Consider the following 27572-nt stretch of genomic DNA (forward strand, 5'->3'; position numbering starts at 1 on the left):
AAGCGCCGAAATACGCAGGAAGCAAAGTTTGTGAACCAACACCAATGTGTGAATTTGTCCATTAAAATATAAAAAATAACAAAAAAGAAATAATAAATAATAAAAGGTAAATATAAATACGCTTCTTTTAAAATAAAAAAAATCTACTTAAGTCTTAAAACATTTTAAATTTGTTTTCATTATTTCACAGCCCCCTCAACAAAACCTACGGCCCCAAAGGGGGCTGCGCCCCACAGTTTGGGAAGCGCTGCACTAATCAATGGTCTCAAAAACTTGACTTACAATTAAACACATTAATAAATAACAATATTGCAAATGGCAAGGTCCTGCTGTATCTGATATATTTTATTTGCGTATGATAAATAATATAATAACAGAATTAAGTGTAAATTGGCTAATATAGCCTACTTTCGTTTGGGAGTGCCTCTTTTTTTTTTTTTTTTTTTTGCAATGTCGTTGGCTCTTTACTCAAATCTTAGGGCATTACTGAAGATTTGAGTAAAGAGCCAACGACATTGCAAAAAAAAAAAAAGGGGGGGGTGGCACTCCTAAACGAAAGTAGGCTATATTGCCATTAAAATAATAGTTTATTTTAGAGGAGTAACATGGGAATTTTTCCAGAAATAATACCTATATTAAATGTAAATAATTTGATTGTTGTACCATTCTTCATTAATGTCACTGTTATTATATGATACAGACAAAATAATGAATATTTTCGAATTTTTGTACAAAAATGTAAGTTAAAACTGTAGCTTATTTTATTAGTTTTAAAGGTTGATGTATTGCATTTTCACTTAGCCAAATTACTATATTTTATATATTACTAATTACCTTGCTAATTAAATTAAGAAACTTAAGCAAATCAAATATATAAATGGTAAGCAAACATATCAACAAATTTTGTGGAAATCATTTATGCAGCATACTTTTTTTAATATAAATATAATTTTAACATACATACATTTTCGAGGATCATCATGAAGTCATACAAGTGATTAAAAGTAAATTGTTTTAAAAATGTACACCTTTTTTTTTTGACCATTTTGTAGTTATAGAATCAATGGTGTCCAGATTTCTTTTTTATTTATATCTATTTTTCTCTCTTTCTTCCCACCATCTGCTACCTTTCAACACGTTTATATTCCAAACGAAAAAAAAAAAAAAAAAAACCCTACATACTGAGACTTCTCTAGTTAAAGTTACTCAAATACCTATAGAGGATTTTTATTTAGAGATATTACTGATGATATGAGAATAATAAAGAACAGTGGTGACATTAAAACATTTTGAATTACAATCATGACATGATACAATATGTTCACAAATGGCTATAGTTATCCCAATTCACCAGTTTTGTCCCATAAATATGATGCTATTAAGTTAGAAAATTTTCGGTAATTCAGTTTGGGAAACATGTTTTATATCTATCTATATATGTACAAAAAAGCCAATACTTTATGATATATTTACATATTAACATGCATCAAAAATATTATCTTCTGAGAGCCAAAATTGCAGATATGAAGTTATTCAACATGGTTATACACTATAACGTAATTTTAGCTTTTAGCTATGTTAATTGTGATGACTAATAAGAAAAGTCATTATGAAAAAATAAAAAAATTATAGGTTTGATCTGAAATTATGGAGAGTGATAGCAACATGAGAAACAGAGGAAATTTTAAAAAACATCGACTAATTATAGTTACCGTTCCCTTTTGGTATTCCAAACAGGCAATTTACAATTTAATTTATTTTTTTAATTTAAGATACTTAGTGCACTCCATGAATATGAAAATAATGTAACAATGAAATAACGTAGGCACCTAATACTAAAATTTGGAACTAGATGTTATAAAAACCAAAATAAATGTAAAAGTAAAATACACACTAAAAATGAACTCTGACTTGAATATGAAAATTTTAGAACTGAAGAACAAAGGGAGAGAAATATAATGAATAACATTTAATGATTAAATTTGATCGATTACGATCAATCTGAATGATTGATCTTGATATCAGATCTTATGATCTAATATTAAGACAAATCTTAATACTGGTCAATTCTTATTCTGAGGAAGTGTAAACATAAAGAAAGCAAAATAACATGCAATCTATAGACATTAATGATCATATTCTGCATATTATTTTGCATTTTTGAAATCATTTGATTATGCTATTGTTCTAATAATTAACTGATTTGAATAAAATGGGATATTATATATAAATGATAGTTTTATTAATTTGGAAATGGCTTGTTTATATATATTTATTTATTTTGCTGAATTTTTTTTATTCTGTTATAGTATAAAAATGACTTAAATTAGTATTTTAATACATTGATAATAGGTTATAGAGACTTACAGACCAGTAGTTCCCAAACTTGGGTTTCTGAACTCCCTGCAGATAAGCAAAGCATTTCTTTCTATCTTCTTTTTTTTTTTTTTTTTTTGATTTTTTTTTTGGGGGGGGGTTATAAGAAAAGTTCTGTAATGTCTGCCATATGCTTTTGCAGGGTCAAACATATTACTGGTTTGAAGCAGAAAATTATATTAACTAGCTAGCTAGTGCAGCACAAACACAAGATAGCCGCATATGGTGAGAATGTAAAGCTCCCCACCTTGTGTGGCTATCATTTGTGTGCACTTGCACTAAATCAGCTCCAAGAGTCTGCATTTATAAAGTCAGAATGAAAAAAAAAAGTTTCCGTGTGCATGTTCATAATCCCTATTTTGAATTATTTCATCAAGTGATATCACTTATTTTTAATATATTACTAATAACGTATGAAATTTGAGGTATATCAAATGTTTTGTTAAAAAAGGTAGTATTAATTTTTGTTTAATTTACAAGTTATAAAATATTTCACTTTAAACTATTACAACAGTCATGTGGTTAAAAATACTTGAAATATTTTTACAAACAAAAGAAGGTGAACCACTGTCAACATGCAAAGTGACAAAAGTTCAAATAATCTTTCAGTGATTTCAAGTTCTATCCAAGAAAAGAAAATATAACAATGATTATTTAAAATTAGGATTTACATATATCAGTAATGAAGACCAAAACTCAAAGGGCATAATTTGCAATAATGCTCTAGCCAAAGCTGTTTAGAACCATCTCTCCTTTGATGACATCTAGAAACAGGACACCCAACATTAATTGACAACACAAGTTAGTTTTTCAAATAAGAAGTAGCTGATAATGAAAAGAAACTATTCAAAGTGTCATATCACTTAAATTATCATATAACAAAATTTTCTGAGGCTCACACTTCAGCAAAGAACTTGAATTACCACATCACACCCATATTCCAAAATGTGCTTGATGTGAAGTGCTGCTTTTCCAACACAACATCATGAAGAATCAATGATATGTCAAAAAATGCAGAAGGGATAACATAGAGCAAGAGACAGCCCATATTGTTCCATACAACTGGGTGAACCAACAGATGTGGCAAATTTAGCTATTTTATTGGTTATTATTATCATTTGGTAACCTCCATGGAGTCAACAGACTCATCATGGAAGGCTCACTCAATCAGCAACATCATCTTTTCATAATGTTATGTGTACAATAATGAAATTAAAGAAGACATTTTGTCATTCATTGAAAGAATGCGCTACTGGGGACTTATGAATAACTCCTTCCATGAAAAAGGAACAGACTGGGCTCGATATATTGGAATCTTGATGGGTCTTCATGTAATCATGTTGGGTTGTTAGTAGAATTAATGGCAATGCATAAAAGAGAATTCAAACTTGCTAATTACATTTCCATGTATTTTAATGTGTAGGATTGAATCAACAATGAAAAAAGTTTCAGTTTTGGATCAAAGTAACAAAGACCAAATGTTTATTATGCTACATAATTTGAGTGAAAATAATCTTTAACTAAATAAAAAATAATATATTCACACGTGTGGAGGGCCAGTGAATAGCATCGAAGAATGCTTTCCAGCATGCCAGAAGATAAGTGGATTAGAAACTCTTTGAAATAGTTAATATCTGTGAAACCGATACTTTATGTGTGGAGAAGAAATTATTAGAAATATCCTGCACTCAAATGCAGAAGGATTTCAAAAGCCAATCAGTTATTAATTTTAGGCTTAGTGCAATGACTGAATGCACATCACTGGCAAATAACACAAGTACAATTTAGCTACCATTTGCAAAAATGTAGTTATCTGAAAAAGCATTTTCACCATACATAAATTTAAAAACCAAGCATAGAAACAGACTCAATGGTAACTAGATTTCTGAAAAACGAAGTATAAAACATACTAAATGGTAACTAGATTTGTGAATATCTTTCTTCAGTGGTTCCAGATATTCAGAATTTAGGTAAAATGAAACAAGTGCACTTGTTATTACATTAATTTAAAAAAAAAAAAAAAAAATCAGTATCACCACTGCACTGCAGTACCAAAGGATTAAAGATAATGTAGAGGTTGCTTTGATTTGAATATTTGTCTTTGTAGAATGTTTTGAATTTTTGTTAGAAATCAAATAGATATTTATTGAATATAATAGTCATTAAAATATACTACAAGATATTTTGATATTTGGATATTACATTTATTTCAATGTACTTTTTTCACAATAAATTTATAGTTTAAAAGCATTTTGCTTCATATATGCATTTTTATCTTCAGTCCTCTAAACATACTTAAAATATGGGCTATTATGAGGTTCATGAGATTGGTATTATTCGTAAAGAGATATAAAAGATATGTAGACTTAAAAAAGTTTGGGAACCACTGGTATTTATTTAAAAAACAATTTAAGACATTTTGCAGATTCTTTTCATCTGGATTGTAAATTAATGAAACAGAAAATGGATGCTAAACTTTTGTCATGTACCAGTTCCAATCTAATTGTGTTTATTAAATAGGGTGCGAGTTTTAAATTCTATAGAATTTGAATCCATTAGGCTATGAGTTAAGAAATGATGATTTGAATGGCATCTTATTTCACTGCATTTTCCTATGGGTATACATAAGTAAAAGCCATGACTCTCAGAAGATAATAAAACTAGTGCAGAACCTTAGCATCAGCTCCTCTTTAAATAAATTTAACAGCTTTGGACCCATAGCAACTCCTGCAGCATAAAATAAAATAACAGAAAGTGGGGAGCTGCACTGTAGTGATTTCTTTCTTTTTCCCAAAGAAGGAAAGAATGTCATACGGAATTGCCAATAAAAGGCAATTATAAATTAGTTTGTTTTATATTTTTATTTTGTTTTCCTATGTATAATTTTTTCAGCACTGCTGTAAGTTCTCAATAAAAGCAAATATAATTAAGAACATTTCTGTTTGGCAAATGATTCTCTATTATAGAGCAATAAAATATATAAATATATATTACACTGATAAAGACTTGTAGAGAGGACTGAAATAAGCCTGCATCTACCATCTTCGCAGTGCTCTATCTCCTTCGAATATAGTATGCTCCCCCACTTTCACAGACCTGCTATTGTGGGATCTGCTATAATGCTGGTTAATTAGCATTCTAGAGCACCAATTATTAAGGAACTGGGCATGGCCTGCTACTAGGCACAGAAGTGGACAGCTGTTCACACAACCATCTATGTCAGTTTCTTGTCACACTCCTGTTTCTGTCATAAACATTGGAATATTGAGCCTCAGGCCTTCAAACTCTGAAGTATCATCACCTTCATTGTCTGGTTTACTGGGATTCTGATCATCAGAGAAGTCTTGATCTCCAAATCCATCAGGGTCATAATTTGGAAGAGCAAGTGGTACTTGAGAATCTGTATGCTTTGGACTGTGGGTCTCAAGACGATGAATTTGAAGTTTAGGCCCCCATTCATCTGTAGGTTTAATTAATGTACCTATACGCTAAAAAAAACAAAAAAAATATTCATATTAAACAGCTCAATTAATACATTTATATTAAACAAGTGATAATTCTTTAAGTGTGTGTGTGTATTTATATATATATAATTCTTCCAAAAATAGTAGTGTGCAAGCAGAGCTGACTTTAGTATGAATTCATAAGAAACTAAAGGAATAGTCTGTTATTATAGTGAATTTCTTTTAAAATAGCACTAATCATAGGACATCGTTCAAACTTGTCTGTTTTTCAGTAGTTTGTTACGGTGTATTAATTCACCATAATGTTTACTATAGTGAGAGCTGAATGTTTGTCATTGCAGTTTTATTACATGTGTTATAAACCAATAGAGTATCTACGTACATATTTTTCCACACTCATGAATATTCAGTTAGAGAATTCTGTATTCATCCATTTTCCCTCCTATTTATTATTGCATCATGATTTGTGTGTGTGTGTGTGTGTGTGCACGTGCACGCTAGGTGTGCGGTGCACACACACAGAATATCAATATCATTGATATTATATTTTTTCATTTATTTCTATTAAAGACTCCCCTAACTGTTTCCAGGCATTGTGATTCCTAAAATTAAACACACACAGAATATCAATATCACTGATATTATATTTTTTCATTTATTTCTATTAAAGACTCCCCTAAATGTTTCCAGGCATTGTGTGATTCCTAAAATTAAACACAATATAATAATGCTTCATGAAGAGGACACTTTTCAATGCGTAAATATTGCATCACATTCACATTAATAGCCTGGGTGTGTGTGTGTGTGGTCACAAACAGACACCTTTGACCTCCTTTGAAGATATGGCGCAATAGGTCTAATGCCTTAGCACTAGTGCTTTACCACCCAGAAGGTTAGGCAAGGTGTGCACTGAGACAATAGCACCAAGAAATCAATGGCTGTGATTGGTTATCATTAACCACCTTACCAGTCATTATGGATCAAATACGCATCCTCATATGCTTCGTATCCATCATATATTTCAATGTAATATCAATGGCATTAAAATTTTAATATGCACTTCGTATCCATCATAACCTTGACGTCTATAGATGTCTTGGCCGGTAGCGTGGTTAACCAATCCAATTGCACATTGTCATTTGTCATGAGTTGCTGTTTTTGAAACAGTGTTGATGATCTACTGAATGTCCCATTTTCTGCCAGAGCTTTTGCAGATTGTATGATTCTAGCTGAAGGAGGTAAGACTCATCCTCTTCTTCTAAATTTACTATTATATTTACACCTTTGGGTAATTCAAATATACCAACCAAATATAGCATTCTCCTTCATTATTGTTTTCTAATATATCTTAAAACAAACATGCTTTCCTCCACTCTACACAGATTTGGTTGTAATTAACTGATAAATTAAAGTATTCAAAGTTATTATTATTATTCAGGCCTCCATGGAGTCAAAAGACTATTCGTGGGAGGTCCTTCCTAAGAAACACAAAGTCTATCATACCACTCTTTAAACTCATTGACCATTCTCGCTCTCACCACTCCATCAGGCAATACATTCCATGGTTCAACCACCCTCCATGCAAAGAAACCACTCCTCACCCTCTTGCTCACAGTTCCCTTTCATAACTTCTAGGGATGGCCCCTTGTCATGACTCCTTCCCGCTGTTCAACCAAGCGAAAGAACTCCCCAGTGTCAACCCTATAACCACCTCCCAACAGTTTCTCAATCATATTACCTCTCCTTCTTCTATCCACCAAACTCTGCAGTCCACATTCCCTCAGCCGATCATCATAACTATCATTGTACAGTCCTGAAACCATCTTTGTTATCTGCCTTTGTACCCTTTTCACAGTTAATTTATCCCCTTCAAATCCTGGGGACCAAATCTGAGAACAATAGTCTAAGTGTGATCTGATCAGGGTCTTATACAACGGAATAATAACTGTTTTCTCTCTGCAGGTCAGCATCCTTCTCATTATTGCAGAAATCCTATGTGCCTTCACTACCTTTGCAATATATCCCCTAAATTTCAGGTTTCTATCAATCATCAACCCCAGATCTCTTGTCTCCCCTACTTCCTCCAGTATAACTCCTCCCATAGAGTATGCAGTGTCCCATCGATGTTTCCCAAACCTCAAGACCTTACATTTTGCTGCATTAAACTGACACCCCCATTCATTTGCCCATCTATCTAGCTTATTCAAATCCTCTTGCAGGGCTGCCACATTTGCGCTATTATTAATAATCTTTCCCAGCTTCACATCATCCTCAAACAACTGAATATCCCCTTGCAATCCACTGACAATGTCATTGATATAATGGTTAAACAATATAGGTCCCAGTACTGAGCCCTGTGGAACCCCACTTGTAACCCTTTGCTTCCTTGAAACTGCCCCACCATACACAACTCTCTGATACCTATCGGACAGCCAATCCTGAATCCAGTTGACCAATCTGACATCCAGGCCCATGTGCTGCAACTTAAATATCAGCTTATCATGTGGCGCCCTGTCAAATGCCTTCGCTAAGTCTAAGAAAATGGCAGTATATGCCCTTCCCCGTCTAATGCTCTTGTAACTTTATCATAAAAGACTAGCATATTGCTAAAACAAGAGCACCCCTTCACAAATCCATGTTGACTCTCACATTACCCTCATCTGCCCAATGCTGTATACGGTCCTTCACTACTTTCTCCAAGATCTTACTAACTACTGATGACACACAAACTGGCCTATAATTAGACGCTTCCAGTCTACTACAGCCCTTATGCAATGGCGCTATTTTACCTTCCTTCCATTCCATGGGCACCTTTCCCGCAGCCAGACTATCATTGAAAAGCCAGGTCAAAGGCAAAGGCACATGTGCATATAGATGCCTGGCTGTGGTATATACTTGACTACAAGATTTTTAAAAAAAAAATTTTGGCATACTGTAAGAGAGCAGTGTCTCATCCATTTTAATTTTTTTTAAAGTTAAACAAATGCATTGAAAAGTTATCCTACAATTAATTGCATTGGACCAATTAAGATGAGCTATGCACTCTTAAAACTTTTATACATCGATAAAAATGCAATCATATAGTCAAACTGACATGAATTTTGTAGTTCCAGGTTGCATAAGCCACACAACAGCATACCCAACTGAAATGGGCACATGACGGCATTGGTGTACACACTGGTGATCTGTGACAGTTTGCTCCATTCTGTTAGAATACTTGTGTACGATATGGAATGTTTCTTGCACAACACATCCTATGCAAATCCTGGATGACTGGAACAACACATTCTCAGTGTAGCGTTCACTATTCAAGGTTACGGTTACATCGCCCTCTTTAATGAAGTATGCTATGGCCAGAAACCAGACACCATATGGTGACCTTCTCGCTGTGAAAAGGTTTCTCTTGGACAAATTCAGGTCTCGAGAAACCAGGAAACCTGTAGGTTTGTCTGTTTACATAACTGCTTAGATGGAAATGTGCTTCATACGAGAACCAGACATTATGGAGGAAGGATGAATCTTCATAGACATTGGCTAGCACACATGCACAGTATTCCCGCCATGCAGCATAATCCATTTGTTGTTAAACACTGACCCACCTGAATGATGTACAAAAAGGCACCTAGCTCCTTAAGGATTCTCTGTAGTGGTAGTGACCATCTTGGTATCCCAAGTTTTACCGCTATTCAGCATTGACTGCATTTCAGAGACTACAACACTTGCTCCAGAACACGCCTGTGACTCTCATTTGTGTTAACAGTTCATGGTCTCCCTGAATGTCCTTTGCATTGTGGAAGAACATTCCCAGTATGTCGGAACCGCTTGATTAAGGCAATGATGACACTATTACTTGGAATACTGAAAGGAATGTCGAAGTTCAGTACTGCTTTTTTTTGCACCATACCATACATATATATATTAAATTACATGTGTATATAGATGCCTGGATGTGGTATATACTTGACTACAAGATTTTTTTAAAACAATTTTGACATACTGTAAGAGAGCAGTGTCTCATCCATTTTAATTTTTTTTAAAGTTAGATACATGCATTGAAAATATCATGTTATACATCAACAAGTAAATATGATTTAAAATGTTTAAAAATGCAGTTCCCTTACATTAACTGATTAAACTTGTTTTTATATGTTAAAAAAAAAGTTCCAAATTTTTTTATACAAATAGACTTACTTGAAGTATGGGTCCCTTGGCTCTGCAAATCTTTAATATGGCTACAAATGGGATTGCAGCAGCTGACATGAGCGACATCGTCCAACCTATAGCACTAGCCCATTCAGGATACACATAATCACCATACTCATTTGGTTTTAAATCCACCCAAGTGAAAATTAGAATAAACTGAAATTAAATTAAATATTTAGCAACTATTCTGGATAAAATAGTGACATATTTCAACAGAAAAACAGAGTAATGACCAAAAACTTAATAATGAATTCAAATGAATATTATTATTTATTATCACCATCTTAGATTCATTCATTCATTTACCACTATGCAAATATCTTCTCCAACAAAAAATTACCTGCCACTTAATTGAAAAATCTCAGGGAAGCTTCCAGAAGATATGCAGATTATTATTATTTTTTAATAATAATAATAAAAATAATAAAAAACTCTCTTCTCCAATTCCCAAAACTGGGGATTTACCTGCTTTTATGTTATAATAGTTTCTACTTTAGACAAACAAGAGATTTACAGTTTACCTAAAAGAACATAGAGATTACATTTGTTTCTTGAAAATAGGCTTGTTAGTATTGGCTGACTAAATAACTGCATCATGCAGCAGAGAATTAACTGAAACAAAAACCAAAAAAAATATTACCCAGACATATATTCCAATAAGAAAAATTGTTTACCACCTTACTGGCCTAGACATGTTTACACATCAGTGTAATTACATGGATGCAAAGTGTCCACTGAAATTGAAATAATATGGATGTGAAGCATATAGTAATTGATATATTTCATATATATCTGGCAGTGTGGATGGTTAAAGAATCTGGTGAGAGATTTTCTTTGAGCATGCTGATTTACAAATGGAGGGTTTTTAAAAGAGGATATTTGAAATGATTGTGGAAAATGACTGCAGAGACATCCACTATGAATTTCGGAAACTATTTATACCTGAAAGCCATTTATATCCTTATCATCATCATCATCAAATTCCTGATAAGTACCCTCAAAGAGTGTACAGAATAGATGGCATAGGGGGAGTGTATGTTTGTATGGAGATGATCAGCATAGAAATGGAATATATTGTGATATGGATGGGGAAGTTGAGGCTGAGCATATATATGAGGTAAGCAGTGATAAAGATGATTGAGCAAGGGCAGGTGTGGTGAGGAAATCACAATGAACAAGTGGCTTAGATAGGACCTTGTTATAGACCTGAAAATGAACTGCTGCATTTATTTACAAATGCCAGAAGTATCAGAAATAAGGGAGATGAAATGGTTTCACCAACTGAGTTTATTTGTCCCCAAATTATTGGAATAAGTGAAACATGACTGAATGAAAATGATATCCTAATGGGAATAGAAATGAAAGGATACAGTATTTTTTGTGAGGAGATGGAGTGCTGCTGAATGATAGTAGGGGAATTATGTCCACATAAGGTAGACATGAAAGAGGGAAATAGTGGCAATGGTTATGAGGCAGTGTGGTGTCAAGTGGAGGTTGACAGGAAGACATATTTAGTTGGATGCTGCTATAGACCAGGAAATGTGAAAGGTGATGAAGAAACATATAAATAACTTGGATTAGTGCACAAAGGAAGGGTAATTAGTATGGGCGATTTTAATTATGGTGGTATAGATTGGAATTAAGAGATATTAGTTGGGAATAAGGAAAATGAATTTCTCGAGTTCTTGAGAGATAACTGTCTCAGGCAGAAGGAGGGCACGCAAGGATAAAAAGTTTTAGATCTGATCATTTCATCAGAGGATGTAATTGTGAGTGGGGTTTCGCACTTTCTAGAGTTGGTGAGAGTGATTATGAAGTGATCACCTGAGTTGTGGCTAGCCATATGCAGACTTCTGTGAGGAAAGGATATATGTGGAAGTACAAGGCTGGTGATTATGACAATCTTAGGAGACAGCTTGGAGCTATAACATGGAATGAGGAGTTGAGCAGTAAGGAAATAAATGCTGCTTGGGAACTAACAAAGAAATACATGACAGTATAAATGTGTGAATGTATTCCGAAGATCAAAAGGCTGAATAAGGTAGGTGTAAAATGGAATGGGTTGAAAGAGTCTGTTGGGAGTGCTTTGTCACTCATTGAGTTCAAGGAGAGGTATGATAGACATTGTGTGGAGAGTCTAATTCTTCTGTGATGAGTCAGATTCCGAAGAAGTACCTGTGCAATAATAATAATAATAATTTTACCAAGTGATATTTATCTTCTATATTTTCATCAAAGTCTTCCTACAATTTTCTTTGTATTCTCTCAGGCATCTGCTGACTTACTAAGAAGTTTTGATATGTTTTCTTCTTTTCCAGACTGATTCTTTACTTCTTGTCTACCATGAAGTTCGCATTTTCTTTTCTTGCAAACAACTTTACCATCTCCCTAGTGGAATCAATCAATGTTTTCTTCAGAGTTTGTCATTGAGACTCCAAGGTTTGGTTCTTGTTTCTGAAGTCTTTCATTTTTTCTTGAATAACATTTGAATGTTTGAGTCTTCAGTTCACTTACAAAAAATGCTCACTTTTTTTTTTTCAAAACTTTGGGTTTTTATTTTTTTTTCTATATAATATTCATTTTTATGCTGTTTAAAACTAAATGGTGATCACTTTCTATTTCAAATGCCTATATACATGTATCCTGAAACCAGCATGAAGACAACATCCACAGTAACATAGTCAAAACTTTTCTTGTGTCTCCTTTCCACGTGCATTTGTGCACATCTTTATGTTGGAACGTCGTGTTAGCAATGATCAGTCCATTTCCTGAACAGAAATCCTGCAAATTAACCATTATTATTAGTTTTGCCTTTTCTCTAAATTTTCCCAAAACATTTCTATATGTTTGGTACTCATTTCCTACTTGCTGTTTATATCTCTAACAAGGACTTTTTTTTTCTTTATATCTAATAAATCAAAAAATTCCTCCATATCTTCCTTAGTAGAACCTTCTGTGAGACTGCAGACAAATGTGTTTCATTGTTCAGGTCCTCACTTTGAAAGACTCCCATATCATGCTACTTGAAATTGGCTGCCAATCAAGAAATTTTATCTTCTTATTTAGCATTGAATATAAGTGAAATTACTGAGATAAAGAAGACTGAAACAGGCAACATTTTGCCCAAATATAACAGCTTATATTTATTATTTAGCAGAATCTCACCTGTTTCAGTCTTCTTTGTCTAAGTAACACTATTATATCAATATTATACTTCTTATGTTGATGGCGGAGCTACTTAAGGGTCAAAGACAGGTAACTGGAAAAAAGTCTTCATATAGTCTTTAAGGAATGTGAAGAACTGATCAGAGTTTCAGACCAGTGCTTATGTATGAGTTTCTGAGAGGGAAAACTATGCTACCTCCATATGGATCTAGATAATCTCTCTCAACATTCAGGATACATGTATACAGGCATTTGAAATAGAAAGTGATCACCATTGTCTTTGGGTTAGATGACTATTGCAGTAGTGACCACCCCCAGTAATCCTACAGATAGACTGTACAGACAAAACAATGATCTCTGTTTTCTTTGGTGATGCACTAGTTTTGCAAACTAATACACAATAGCCTCTTTGGGGAAATCACTAACATTTATTCCTCTCTCAGTCATTTTTCACAGGAATCACTAACATTACTCCCCTTATTCATTATTCACAAATAAACAGTATATATTTACTCTGCAACAGTTCAACAGGTACAGATATAATGCAACACTGCACTGCATTATATCTCTCTCCTCTCCAGAGATCCCACTGGAGAGGATCCAGACAAAGGATGAATTTCATCTCATTTCTCTTTCTGTGTTACACTCAATGGCCTGTTATAGCAAAGTAACTTGGCTTCCCAGAAACCTGGTACTGCTTATGATAGTGGTTAATCCTATCTGCATTGTGTATCATGGCTGTAAATTGCCTGTGTTTTTCTGGCAAGTTTGCCTATGTAGCAGGCCAAAGCAGCTTTGCCACTTCCATATGAGACCAGCTGACTCACAATTGCACTAACTGACAATTGAAAAGCCCTAATAAAGGAACCTAGTTTTCAAATGAAGGGTTGTGTCTATACTAACTGAGCTAGTCCAGGTACTAAAATGTCTCATTCCCCCCCCCCTTTTTTTGTTGTTGTTATTCCTGTTATGGGTGCACTTTATGAATATACTCCAACAGAAAATGAGTCATAAATGAAACATAATAAAAAATGTTTATAAACTATCAAATATATTAGAAACTAATTTTGTGTTTTCATTCTAGTTTTTTTTTATTTTTTTTTTTATAATTTTGGTATGGTAAATTGTATGACTAAACAAGACATGATGATAATGCCTCCTATCTTTTCAATGAAAGCAAACACAAATGACAATGAGAAGCGAAATGTACTCATAAAGTATACTTTTCTGCACGTTTGCAGAAAGAGTCACAGTTATGCAAATGGAGAGATCTCTAAACTATAGCAGTAAAAATGGCTGAGTGTGAGAAGAAAATGTGAGTGTAAGTGAAACAGCATGGAGTGACTGATTTTCTGACTGTAGAAAATATTACAAGGGTTACTAGTAAATAAAAGCTGTTTAGGGAGATGAATATGAAGACATCAGACAGTTTAATGCTTGATGGTACACCACTGAAATACAAACCTCAGTCATACTAGCTTGAATCACAATGATACTTAATGTAGCAGGCAGTCAACAAACATCAACAAATCTAGCTCACTGCAATTACATCATATGATGAAAAAGAAATGGCTACAAGTTTTTAGGTGAGAGACCACTGTCCTGCTTATTAGATGTGTGAGGTGCTTAAAAAAGTTCCCTGTCTGGTCTCTGGAGCAAGGTTTTCATATTATGTAAAAAATGAATCAAAACAGGAAAAAAAAATATGAAATTCATAAAAATAGTAAAAATATCCTTAGCCCACCCACAGTACTAGTGTGCTATAGGTTTACAACTTCTCATGGATGGGAATCACTCAAAAAAAAATTGCTGACTTCAGATTTTGAAAGTTTTTTGCATGATAGGTTCACTGGCAAGTTGCTCACTGAGGAACTGAAATAGAAGTGGATAGATATTTCGTAATAATTGACAATGGCAAATGTCACTCACTGTTCTTTTTGATGTGAATGATGTAGTGCAGTCAGAATTCATGCCTACTGGAAATCACTGTTAACTCTCTCTCTCTGAGAATCCTATAATAGATGCAAAAACTAAAGGAATGAATTCAAAATTTCATCCTGAAATACTACAACTTTTCTTGACAAGAAAAGACAGAGGTTGGAGCCAAGTCTAGACTGTATAGTCATCATGCATAACTTGTGAATTGTGCATGATGACTATAGTCTAGACTTGGCTCCAACCTCTGTCTATTCCTATAACTGAAGGAACATTTGAGAGGACAGCAATTACTCTCAGATGGCAAAGTCGAAATAGCAATGAAAATGTTCATTTCTATCATGGTAGATGTCTCATGACACTATATGAAGATTGGCAGAAGTGAACAGCACAGAGGTGATATGTCAAGAAAAAATGTTTAAAACTACAGGGGGAAAAAAATTGGAAGCATTATTTTCTGGTATGTACTTGTAGAATTATAAATATCAGTTTGAAAAACAAATGATGTCACTTACTATAATAAAAAATGGAACAACAAAACGCCAAACTATCCTCCAGTATTGATAGTGAAAAGGATAATGACCTAGCATCACTTTTATATCTTCTAAGAAGCGTTCTATGCCTAAATAAGAAAAGATGCAAAAAAAAAAAAAGACATCAGTTTTTATGCTTAGCAAAAACATCCATAATACAAAACATTATTCAAATTATTTACATTTATATATTATTTTACATATCTTCATTGAAAGTAACATAATTTCTTTGTACAGGATTTCTCCGGTGGACTATATAAGAGACAAGTTACTATACTTAGCTTAATTCTTAATAGAGATCAAAAACAACATATTACAGTTTGTTTTTATCTTTTCTTCAGTCTGTAGAGTTCTAATTAAATTTAATCTGTTACTTGATAATCAAGTAGCATACAAAAGAACAGATCTTGTGCTAAAATCAGATCTGTCCATAATCAAGATAGCCACTTTGCTTTCAATGGGGGAGGGTAATCATGCATTCTTGACTTGGGTGGTTGCTAGATGTTTTCAGTTAAGAAAGGGTATATGTGGAACTACAGAGGCAGTGTTTATGACAAACTTAGGAGCTGGCTAGGAACAATGCCACAAAGAAATTGCAAAGGATGGATGTTAGCAGTACATGGGAAATGGTAGCAGCAGATGATGCAAAATTGGGGAGAACAATGAAGAATCAGCCAGATGTTATTGATATTGTGACAAATTTAATATCTCCAGTTCAACTGCTACAATATTGTTAACATACAAGCTAAACAATAATGTCCCCAAAACAAACCCCTGCAACACACTACTAGTGGCATTTCTCTTTTGGGATACTGACACCTATCTGACAACCAGTCACCTATCTAGCATTTAATTCCATCTGTTCCAATTCAGTTACCAACTTAGGTGGCATTTAATCAAAAGTCTTTGCAAAGTCTATCACTACATATGCATCTCTCTCTTGTCCAAAACATGCATCATTAGATGTGAAAAAAAAAAAAAAAATACTGCAGAGGGTATATAAGGAGAAAGATGATCAGCATGTTCACTGACCAGTACAAAGAACAGAAAGAAGAAGGACCAGCAGGGTGATGAAGACAGATTATGAGAGGCTAAATGGAGATAGTTGAATTACTGAAGAATCACTTTGCAATCCTTCAGTAATTCAATGGTGTATGATCCAAGTGGGAGGCAATTGCAGTGACAGTATGATGAGGGCCAGTGTGAGATGAACTGGAGCTGCTTAAGATATTCTGAAATCTCAATATCAATGCAGTCATAGGATCAGATGGGATATTGGTGCATATACTATAAGAATATGCAAGAGAAATTACAGAAGCCTCTGATCAGGCTATTTAAGTCTCAGCTTTGCAAGGTCTAGAAAGAGAACCAAACAGTTTGCTTGCATAAGGAGATTTCAAGACAGAGACAGCAAATTATAGACAAGTAATTATCTCAAAAATGGTAGTTAAGGTATTGGAAAAGTTGATTTTCTCCTTTTGTGAAAGATAGGTCTTGCCTTAGTAATTGACTCACTTTCTGTAATATAGTGACAACAGAGATGGATAAAGAAATTTGCTACAGCATGAGAGCATAGACTTTTCTAAGGCAGGTGACAGATACTGCATGAAACTGTTAAGTGCACTGTGGCAAATGGAAATGGAATAAAGCTCGTGGCATGGATAGAAGGACATGAACAATTAGTATATGATGTAGTAGAATTCAGAACAGGTGACTAGAGATGTGTGTCCCCAGACTCTGGTTATTTAATTTGTGAATGAATCATGTAAAGTATGATTGAAAAGAGGGGAGAGAACAAGGGACTACCATGAGACAATGCATAATAATGTGTGGTTAGCAAGAACATAGGTATTAGATTTTTTTACTTTTAGAGTGGCAAATATGTGGAATGAGTTGCCAGAGGTGGTGTGTTTTATCAGTGAACAGTTTTAAGGAGAGATATATGACAGTCATTGGATGAATATTGGTTAGTGTGGCTCTCTTGCAATGACTCTTTGCAGATGCACATATATAACATATAATAACAATAACAATGAAGAGAAAACATACTATATATGCATGCAGATATGAAAATATTTTCATATTTCATGTAAATATGAAAATATTTCAAGAATCAGTCACAAAATGCATGTCTGCTCTAGTTTAAATTTGAACAGACTGACTGTGTTGGTATACATAAGTAGGGCTTACAATCCAATGTTACAAAGTGTTGCAAGGCTTTGAAATTTGGAAGGCAAGCATGAAATGCTATGTATCGCAACTGATGGGGATATACTGAAAGAGGTTGAGCAAATAAGGGACCTGTGTGTGTGTGGGGGGGGGGAGTAACAAGACTTGAAATTTAGGTGAACAGTGCTAAGTAAAGAAGTTTTAGTTCTACTGTACATCTGAGGTGATATGGTCACTTAAACAGAATGGAAAAGGAAAGATTAGCAAAACAAGTGTTCTCTGCCAGGTCAGCAGAAAAAGACCCAGAGGAAGACCAAGATATAAGTGGATTGATAGTAAAAAGTGCCTTAGAAGGTAGAAATATAAGATCTGATAATGTTGGAGTTACCTTGACAGGTAACAGATTGATTTGGAGGAAAATTATAGACAGGAAGTTATTAATGATGTAAGTTTTTCATGTAGTACTATCATATCCTGTACACTCGATAACTAATAATTAAGGAATTGACAGCGTAGACTAGAAATATAAATTAAATAAACTTTAATATATACTTTCCGATATTTCGGCAAACGTCACGTCGCCATCTTCTTGGGAACTTAATACAAAGACACGTGCACGCAAGTACTACATAACAGCAAATGAGAAAAGAAGCGAGGAAGTTACCGTTTTCCTAAAGTCCTGATGGTGCCCTCTGGTGGGCTATATTGGTAGTTCTTGGCCTTTGGGCTGAAGTTCTTCTGATAAATGTTTCCCAAATTTGGGGCAGTCTCATGCATCCAAATTTCTTGAGGTTTGGCATGTTCCTAAGGGCTGAGGCTGATTCCATGAATAGTCTTTCATATTTGAACTTGCTGCGGTGTATTACTGTGGCTTTCTTCCACCTTATTCTATGGCGAGTATCCAGAGTGTGGTCTGCAAGCCCAGAGTGGCTGTACTGGTGAAATCGGATGCAATCCTTGTGTTCTGAGATTCTGATATTTGCTGTCCTGCCTGTTTGGCCAAAGTAGGACAATTTACAGCTGCAAGGGACCTGGTATATACCAGGTAGGTCTAGGGGAAGTGGTTGGTCTTTAGTGGAGCGGATAAGGGATGCCAATTTTCTATGTGGTCTGTAACAAAGAAAGCCACTCCACTAGCGGCTTTCTTTATTATATAACTTAGAATACAAAAATATATATATATAATTAATAAAAACAGACAAAAAAATCCTTAACCCATCCATCCACAATACTAATGTGCTATAAGTTTACAATCTGTAGTGAATGGGAATTGCATAAAAAAAAGAAAGAAAATGAATAACAGTCAAGTTAGTTAATAAAATCATTTTGCTTTTAATTTAACTTGAAACAATTTTAGAATCATATTCTTGCTATTGATTTAAAATGCAATCATATTTTTCATTAAGTATAAGCTATATGCTGCTATAATTTTAACGTTAAACTAGACAGCCTATTTTAAAACTTATCTAGGCTGAAAGGATGAAAATAACAGAATGGGATGATCAATTTTGTTTTATAACCACTTATCACATAAAAATTTCAATTTTTATTGGTTCCCTACGTATATATATATATATATATATATATTTTTTTTTTTGATTCAAAGTCAGCTATTTTTAATATTCCACAAACACTGAAGCAAAATTTTTTACATAAGAAACTTCAATTGAGATGGATTTGACATATATTCCACTACATATTTAAATGAAATACACACAAAAAAAAATTGACCTAGAGCCTGCAGGGAAGAGTACAAAATGCGGAAAAGGAACACTTTGAATATCTAAACTAGGTGGCTGCAATCTTGAAAAAAATTAGATTATCTGAAAATGCAAGTAGGAAATCAATAAAGTGAACACCTTGAGCATTAAAATGACAATAAAAAAAATCAAAAACTGGACAATTATTATTATTATTATGATTCAGGCCACCATGGAGTCATACAATTCACTGTGGGAGACCCACCCTAGAAAATACAGTCTATCATACCACAACTTGAACTCATTAACTGTTTGTGCTCTCGTCACTCTATCATACAATGCATCCACAGTTCATCAACCTTCCACACTTCCAAGGATAGCCCCTTGTCCTCACTCCTTTCTCCTGTTCCACTAAATGAAAAAACTCCTGAGTGTCAACCCTGAAACTACCTTTCAGCAGTTTAAAAGTCTCAATCGTATCTCCTCTCCTTCTATCCACCAAACTTCACAGTCCACATTCCCTCAGCCTATCCCCATAACTAATATTGTACAGTACTGACATTATCTTTGTTATCCACCTCTGCACTCTTTCCATGGTTAATTTATCCCCTTCAAATCCTGGGGACCAAATTTGAGCACAATACTCCATGTGTAGTCTGATCAGGGCTTTATACAATTGAATGACAACTCTTATCTTTGTAGGTCAACATCCTTCTCAGTATGCAGAAATCCTCTGGGTTACTTTAACCACCTTTGCCATATGTTCCCCGAATTTCAAGTTTCTATCAACCATCACCCCCCAGATCCCTTGCCTTCCCCCACTTCCTACAACAAAGTATGCAACCTCTCATCGATGTATCCCAAACTTCAAGACTTGACATTTAGCTGCATTAAACTGACATCCCCATTTATTTGCCCATCTGTCCAGTTTATTCAAATCCTCTTGCAGGGCTACCTCATCTGCAGTATTACTAATAAACCTTCAAATCATCTGCAAAACAACTGAATATCCCCCCCTGCAATCTACTGACAATGTCATTGATATAAAGGCTAAACAATACAGGTCCCAATACTAAGCCCTGTGGGACTCCCCCCACCTACAACCTTGTAACCATCTGCCTCCTTCATTACTTATTTTTTCACGGTATTAACAACACCACAAACACTTTTATCAACAAGGATGTTTTATTAACGCTAATATTTCGCCGATTTTCAAATCAGCATCATCAGAGCACAACACACATGTAAACGCGACAGTGAGTGAAACAATATAATTGCAGAAAGACAAAAGATCTAAAGTCCTATTTTTGGCGCCCTCTAACGAAAAAAAAAAAAAAAAAAAAAAAAAAAAAGCAGCAGCAGTTATCCAGGAGTTTTTCTTAGGATAACCGTCTCCCAAATTTTTGGCAAATTAATGCAACCATATTTGTTAAGGTTGGGAGAATTCTTCAAAGCCATTGCTGACTCAAAAAATAGTCTTTCAGATCTATAACGACTCCTAAATAGCACATTCGTTTTTCTCCATCTAATCCTGTGTGAAGGAGTGTCCAAAGCGTGGTCTGCCAGTCCCGACTTGCCATAGTAATAGTAGCGAATGTATCTTTCATGTTCTTCCAGGCGGATGTTCACTGATCTTCCTGTTTGCCCATAATAGGCCAAGTCACAGTCACATGGAACTTCATACACTCCTGGGTGTGCTAAAGGGTGAAGTTTATCCTTTGGTGAGCGGATCAGAGTTGCCAGCTTGACATGAGGCTTGAAGGTGGTGCGAAGGCCATGTTTCACCAATACTTTGGCTATCTTTTCCGATGTACCTCTGATATAGGGAATAGAAATGGTCATGTTGTATTCTTGTGTATTAGGGGAGGGCAGAATAATGGGCCTATATAGTATTTTTTCTATTTTGTAGGGATTGTAGCCGTTGGCTAAGAACGTATGGCGCAGGTACTGGAGTTCAGTGGTCAGAGCTGTATCGTTAGAACAAATGGCTCTGGCTCTGTGTGTCAGTGTTTTTAAAATGCCGTACTGTTGGACTGGATGATGATGTGATTGTTTATGTAGGTATCTTCCTGTGTGTGTAGGCTTCCTGTAAATAGAAAAAGATAGTGATCCATCTGAAAGGCGGGTGACTAATGTGTCAAGAAATGGTAAACAGTTATTTGATTCTTTTTCTACTGTGAAGTGAATTTTGGGGTGTTGGCTGTTTAGGTAGGTGACTTTGTCACCTACCTAATTTGCCAAAAATTTGGGAGACGGTTATCCTAAGAAAAACTCCTGGATAACTGCTGCTGCTTTTTTTTTTTTTTTTTTTTTTTTTTTTCCCGTTAGAGGGCGCCAAAAATAGGACTTTAGATCTTTTGTCTTTCTGCAATTATATTGTTTCACTCACTGTCGCGTTTACATGTGTGTTGTGCTCTGATGATGCTGATTTGAAAATCGGCGAAATATTAGCGTTAATAAAACATCCTTGTTGATAAAAGTGTTTGTGGTGTTGTTAATACCGTGAAAAAATAAGTAATGAATAACCAGCAACGCCTAAGCTTATCTGTTAGACATCTGCCTCCTTGATACTGTTCCCTCCCATTCACAACTCTCTGATACCTATCAGATAGCCAATCCCAAATTCAATTCACTAATCTGATATCTAAAACTGTGCTGCAACTTAAATATCAGCTTATCATGTGATACCCTGTCAAATGCCTTTGTAAAATCCAAAATAATGGCAGAATATACCTTTCCCTCATCAACTGCTCTTCTCACTTTATTATAAAAGGCAATCATATTACTAAAACAAGAGCACCCCAACAAATCCATGCAGACTACACTTACACTCATGTGCTCAATGCTGTAAATGATCCCTCACTAATTCTTCTAAGATCTTAACCACTACCGACAAACTGGTCTATAGTTTGACACTTTCAGTCTGCTACCAACTTTATGCAATGGCACTATCAGGTCAATAGAGCTATCAGTTTTTAGCACATTCTCTCAAAAACCGTGGCAAAATCCAGAGTAACTCACTATTTGAAACAACACTCTCTTCTTTCACTTCTGCCCCCATCCCTATAGTATTAAAACCTACTGCTCCAGGATGAAATACCCCAATAAAGTGTTCGTTGAACAGCTCCACTATGTCCTTTAAGTCACTCTATTCCCATTTTTATCTGAGAATGTCGTTCTTCCACAATCATTTCTGCTGATACTGGCCACATAGCAAAAAATTCCTTAGGATTTTCTTTGAATCTCAGAGATGATCTCTTCTCATATTCCAGTTTTGCCTTCCTTACCATACTAGTCACTTTCCTGGCCTGAGCCTTATATTCTTCATGTATCTACTCTCAACCCCTCTCCTTATATCTCTTCCATAACCTCTTTTTTACCTGCAGTTCCTGTTTGATATTATTTGTCCACTTTACCCCAAATTGTGTTCTCTTCTTCACTCGCTGTATACAGCTTGCTATTGCTGCTCATAAATATTCCTTCACAAGTTCTCGAGCACTGATCATATCTTGCCCTTTCAATTCCTCCCACCATGAAACTGCTCCAAGTTGATATCTAAGACTATTATAATCACCTGTCTTATAATTCCACATATATTCCTCTCTCTCTCTGATACTCCTGCATGTCTATTCATCTTCCAAGTCAAAACCACATGATCACTCTCTCCAACCGGGAGCAGAGATGCTGTCTCAGATATAATCAGCTCTTCTGATGCTATGACCAAATCTAAAACTTTTGAACCTCATGTTCTTTTTACTACATGTTGCCTAAGACACATTTGTCCTTCATGAATTCCAGAAATTCCATTTCCTTAATACTACATGCAGTTTCCTCTTCCCAATTTATACTGCTATAGTTAAAATATCCCATAACAATCATTCTTCTTGCAACTTATCAAACTCAACTGCCTAAACATCTCCTGCTCTTCACTTGTATGCTCCCTGGCTTGTAGCAACACCCCACTAAATATCCTGTCCTGCCCACCTCTACCTCACACCATATGCTTTCAACATTAGTTGCCACTTCCCTCCCATTTCTCCACTCTGAGAGGACAGAAGTTATCTGGAAATAAGTTGTGATAAATTTTAAACTCTCTCAAATTGTAAAAATTCTGTTGATCTGTTAAATGACAATGGCAAATCAACAGCAGACCATAATGAATAGGATGCCAAGAAAGAACATCTAAAAAAAAATTTCTGGAGAAATTATTTTGATAAAAGGGAGTTATTTGGGTAACCAAATAGCTTCCTTATATCAAAATATAAAATTATGCAGTATCAATCTGATTTTTAATTTGATAATTTCACATGGACACCCTTTTACAAAATGCAAATACAATACATGCTTGTAAGGCTTATTATTATATACTACTACTACTATTGCGATTTTGGTTTTAAGCAGGCCAGTATAACTTCTGCAAGGACTTGATACATAATGATCAGAGTCATAAATTCCCATTCTTATTTCAATGTCAACATTTTACACAGTATTAGTAAGAATTAAATATGAATAATGATGGCTGCTAATTGCTTTTAGCATGAATAAAGTAATAATTCTTTAACACTGTCATTTATTGAAACAAAATGTTAAAATTATCAAACCTTGTTTTTAATTTAAAAAATTTAAAGTGCAAAATTATTTGATGAAAGATATCTTATGTATTGAGAAGCTTTGAAGCTTCTGCACCATTAAATATGCCAGACTGGCTGGATAGCTAGTCAGTTATCTTTGAGGCAGCGAAGACAGTCAAGCATTAGTGCACTCTCTGGCTGTTCAACAGAATGTATATTCAATCTTATTTGTCTGTTTTATAGGAGGAAAACTAAGTTGCCAATGCAAAGTGGCCTTTCCACTTCTAAGTCTAGCTAAATTAGCATTGCCTGAAAATGTCAAGAAAATCCTTTGTCACAAGATAAGATTTGAACTTGCTTCTCAGGCAAATTACATCCAATTAGAGAACTTAGTACACCAGAAACTACCACATTCAGTTCAACTCATGCTGAAATTTTTGGGCAAACATTGTGGTATCTATTAGTATTGCATCTTCCGATTTAGATAATATGCCCCAACGTTACCTTTTTTTTTTTTACTATCTTTTTACATAATCAAAAGTTTTGATTATATAGCATAATTAAAAAATGCAATGAGGACTTTTAGCCATATCAGAGACTGCATTTGAAAGGTATTTCTTCATGGAAAGAATGTTGAACTAAATGCATACATGCAGAAGCATTAATTCCAAATACTTGAGAGTACAACTTTGGTTTGATATTTTAATGAATCAGATTTCATATTTGTTTGAACTGTTCATTTGTTCATTCAATGTCTTATTAAAGTTTTTTTCCTTCTAAACAAATCATCCATCCAAGATGGATTGAGTTCCCTGATTAGAAACTTGAGGCAATTTAATGCAGCCAACTTGCCATTCCTCTAGAGGTAAATATATTTTTTTTTTTATGTATATAAAATTGTGTGTTCACAGGATTGGGTCACCCCTATTCTGAGGGATGAAAAACCAAAGGTTCGAGAAGAAAAAAAAAATCCTCCACTTCCATATGATGCCATCTAACTTACTAGCTATTTGAGTGAAAAGGCCTGATAAAGGTTCCTCATGTCATAAAATATATTATATGTTATGATAATATTCATAAATACATACATGCACATCCAACGATATGTAAATTGTAGATAAGCATAATAATAATGCATTCTTAATGTGCAATATCATATAAATGTGTACAGAAATTTATACATATTGTTCATTGAAAATGCATCAGAACTACATGCATGTATGGACACACACAAGTGCATGCGTATACATTTTTCACTAATAGGGCTTGAAGAGGCTCATGCTGGTTGAATTCCAACCTTTTTTGCCCAATTTAAAATAATCCTAAAGAAACATGAAATCAGAGTCAATCAGCCATCTGATAGTGCTTTTTTTTTTTTTTTTTTTGAGTAACAATAAAAAACATAGGCAAAGTGGATATTAAATTCAACATAATTTCAAAGCTGAATGTTTGTAGAAACTATGAAAGTTTTGTAAGTTGACCTGAGAGCTTACGAGAATACAATCCTCGGCATCCCTGAATTGCCTTAGCTTGGACTACTTAAAAGACAATGGTGATGCCCAAGTGTCCATATATTCACCTTTTATTAGTCCATTTGATAATGGTTTCATTGGCTGACAGCTGTTTTGAAGTGGTGGTTCTCTTCAAAAATCAGGCAGAAACCTTAAGAGAGCAAAAACTCTCATTCAGTACTAAGGAAATTGAAATGTTGGAGAAATGTATTTTATGCAAGTGAACTCTCGGTCAGTACATAAAAATAATTACTAAAGAAAGAGTCAAAAGGCTTCATTTTGGCCATGTAAAATTACATAAAATGGCATAAATTATGTCATTTGACATTGCCGAAATGAAGCCTTTTAGCTCTTTCTTTAGTAACATAAAAAGAAAATCCTTTTGCTAGAAAATCATAGTAATCGCAATGAGATATATTTCAGAGAATTTAAAATGCAATAAATTCAGTTTTGTTAAAATTAATTAACATCTTATAAAATATGAAGTACATAAAAATTAATTCATAATTTTTATGCTGTGCCACAACACAAGAACACCTTGGCATGCCACAAATGGCATGCATGCTGCAATTCAGACAACCACTGAGTTAGACAATTCACTTCCTACCATATCAAATATGCCACATCAATGCCTCTTCTGATCTTTTGACAGAAAGAGATCAGAAGAATCTTGAACAGTCTGGATACATAAAAAGTCTTCGGCTCCTGATGGTTTCTTTCCAATTGTTGTAACACACTCCCATTTCACTGATATTTATCCTGAAGCTTGGAAATTAGTCCTTATCCAGCCTATTCCTAAAAAGAGAGACAAACCTTTACCATCAAATTATGGTGCCATTGCTCTCAAACATTTCAATCTTTCTCACTTCAATCCTTTTTTTTTTAAATAATAGAGAAATCCTTTAACAGTAAACATCTACACTACCTGGAAGTCTTTTGAATGATTAGCAATAACTGCTGATATGGACTGAAAAGCTGCTATTCTACAGAAAATATTACTCATCTTTGTAAAATGTGCCAAATGTTCAGACAAATTTAGACTTTTCTACTGACAGCTTGAAAGGCAATTTACTGGGTTTCACATAAATGACTTCTAAGCAAGCTCCCAATGTATGATTTTTTTTTGCCTTTTACATTTGGATGGTTTTAATTCTTTAGCTATTTCCTGCTTATTATGTATGCTATATACCTTTCATTATACTTTTCTACTCTTTCACTTTTTTTTTCTTTGTATCTTTACAACAATTCAATGCAATTTCCTACCTAGTTTTGCTGATGACACTGTACTGCACATGCTCCTTTTGGAAGCCTTACAACAATATATAAACAAACTGCAATCATATGTATACACTGTCAGCTCCTCAATGTTAATCTCAGTACCATTCTGCAATTGACTTAATGCCCATTAAAAATCAATACACCATACTTTTTGGAAAGAAAACTTATCTTTACCTATCTGAATACTCAAGATCTTTAGTCAAGAAATTCCTCTTCTTAGAATAGTGACAACTATTCTAAATGGATTAGCTTAACTTTTGTAATTTCCAGGAGTTACATCTTTCTCTCTCTCTCTCTCACTTAAACAATGATTTACTCAGCACATTCCGTAAAATTTGGGTGGGTGGGAAAAAAAGTACCCACAAAGATTACTTAAAATCCTGGCTTCTCTTTAGCAGTAAATGGGAAACTTATTTAATCTCTCCCCCCCCCCCCTTCCCCAATTAATAGCAGTCTCTATTTCACACACTGGTGAAACAAAGCATCCTGGAGATAACATAAAATTCTTGGATTTGATTGTAATTATGAATGAAGCAACTAAGCAGAATAATACACTGTGATCAGTATATTATATCTGTTAATGTTCTCTAACCTGTTTGCCTGTTTTACAAGATTAAAAACCCAAGTTTTGGGGTGGAGGGGGTGGGTGGGAGGCTTACTACCCTCA

The 27572-nt window shown here is 34.4% G+C and overlaps 1 protein-coding gene across 4 annotated transcripts in view; it reads right to left on the reverse strand.

Moving 5' to 3' along the window:
* Nucleotides 1–541: 541 nt before the first annotated feature.
* LOC150100701 (sodium- and chloride-dependent glycine transporter 1-like) overlaps nucleotides 542–27572 on the reverse strand; it is a 285409-nt gene continuing 258378 nt past the window's right edge. For all 4 annotated transcript variants that reach the window (XM_090402061.1, XM_090402060.1, XM_090402059.1 and 1 more), the window contains 3 exons: nucleotides 15659–15765; nucleotides 10032–10199; nucleotides 542–5864 (listed from right to left, as the gene is read on the reverse strand). In XM_090402061.1, the coding sequence (XP_090258187.1) occupies nucleotides 5607–5864; nucleotides 10032–10199; nucleotides 15659–15765 (533 nt within the window). In that variant the 3' untranslated portion in view covers nucleotides 542–5606. The remainder of the gene's footprint in view (nucleotides 5865–10031; nucleotides 10200–15658; nucleotides 15766–27572) is intronic.

This window comes from Typopeltis vanoorti, chromosome 12 (assembly GCF_054136105.1).
Source record: "Typopeltis vanoorti isolate ZY-2024b chromosome 12, IOZ_Tvanoo_1.0, whole genome shotgun sequence".
Classification (NCBI taxonomy): Eukaryota; Metazoa; Arthropoda; class Arachnida; order Uropygi; family Thelyphonidae; genus Typopeltis; species Typopeltis vanoorti.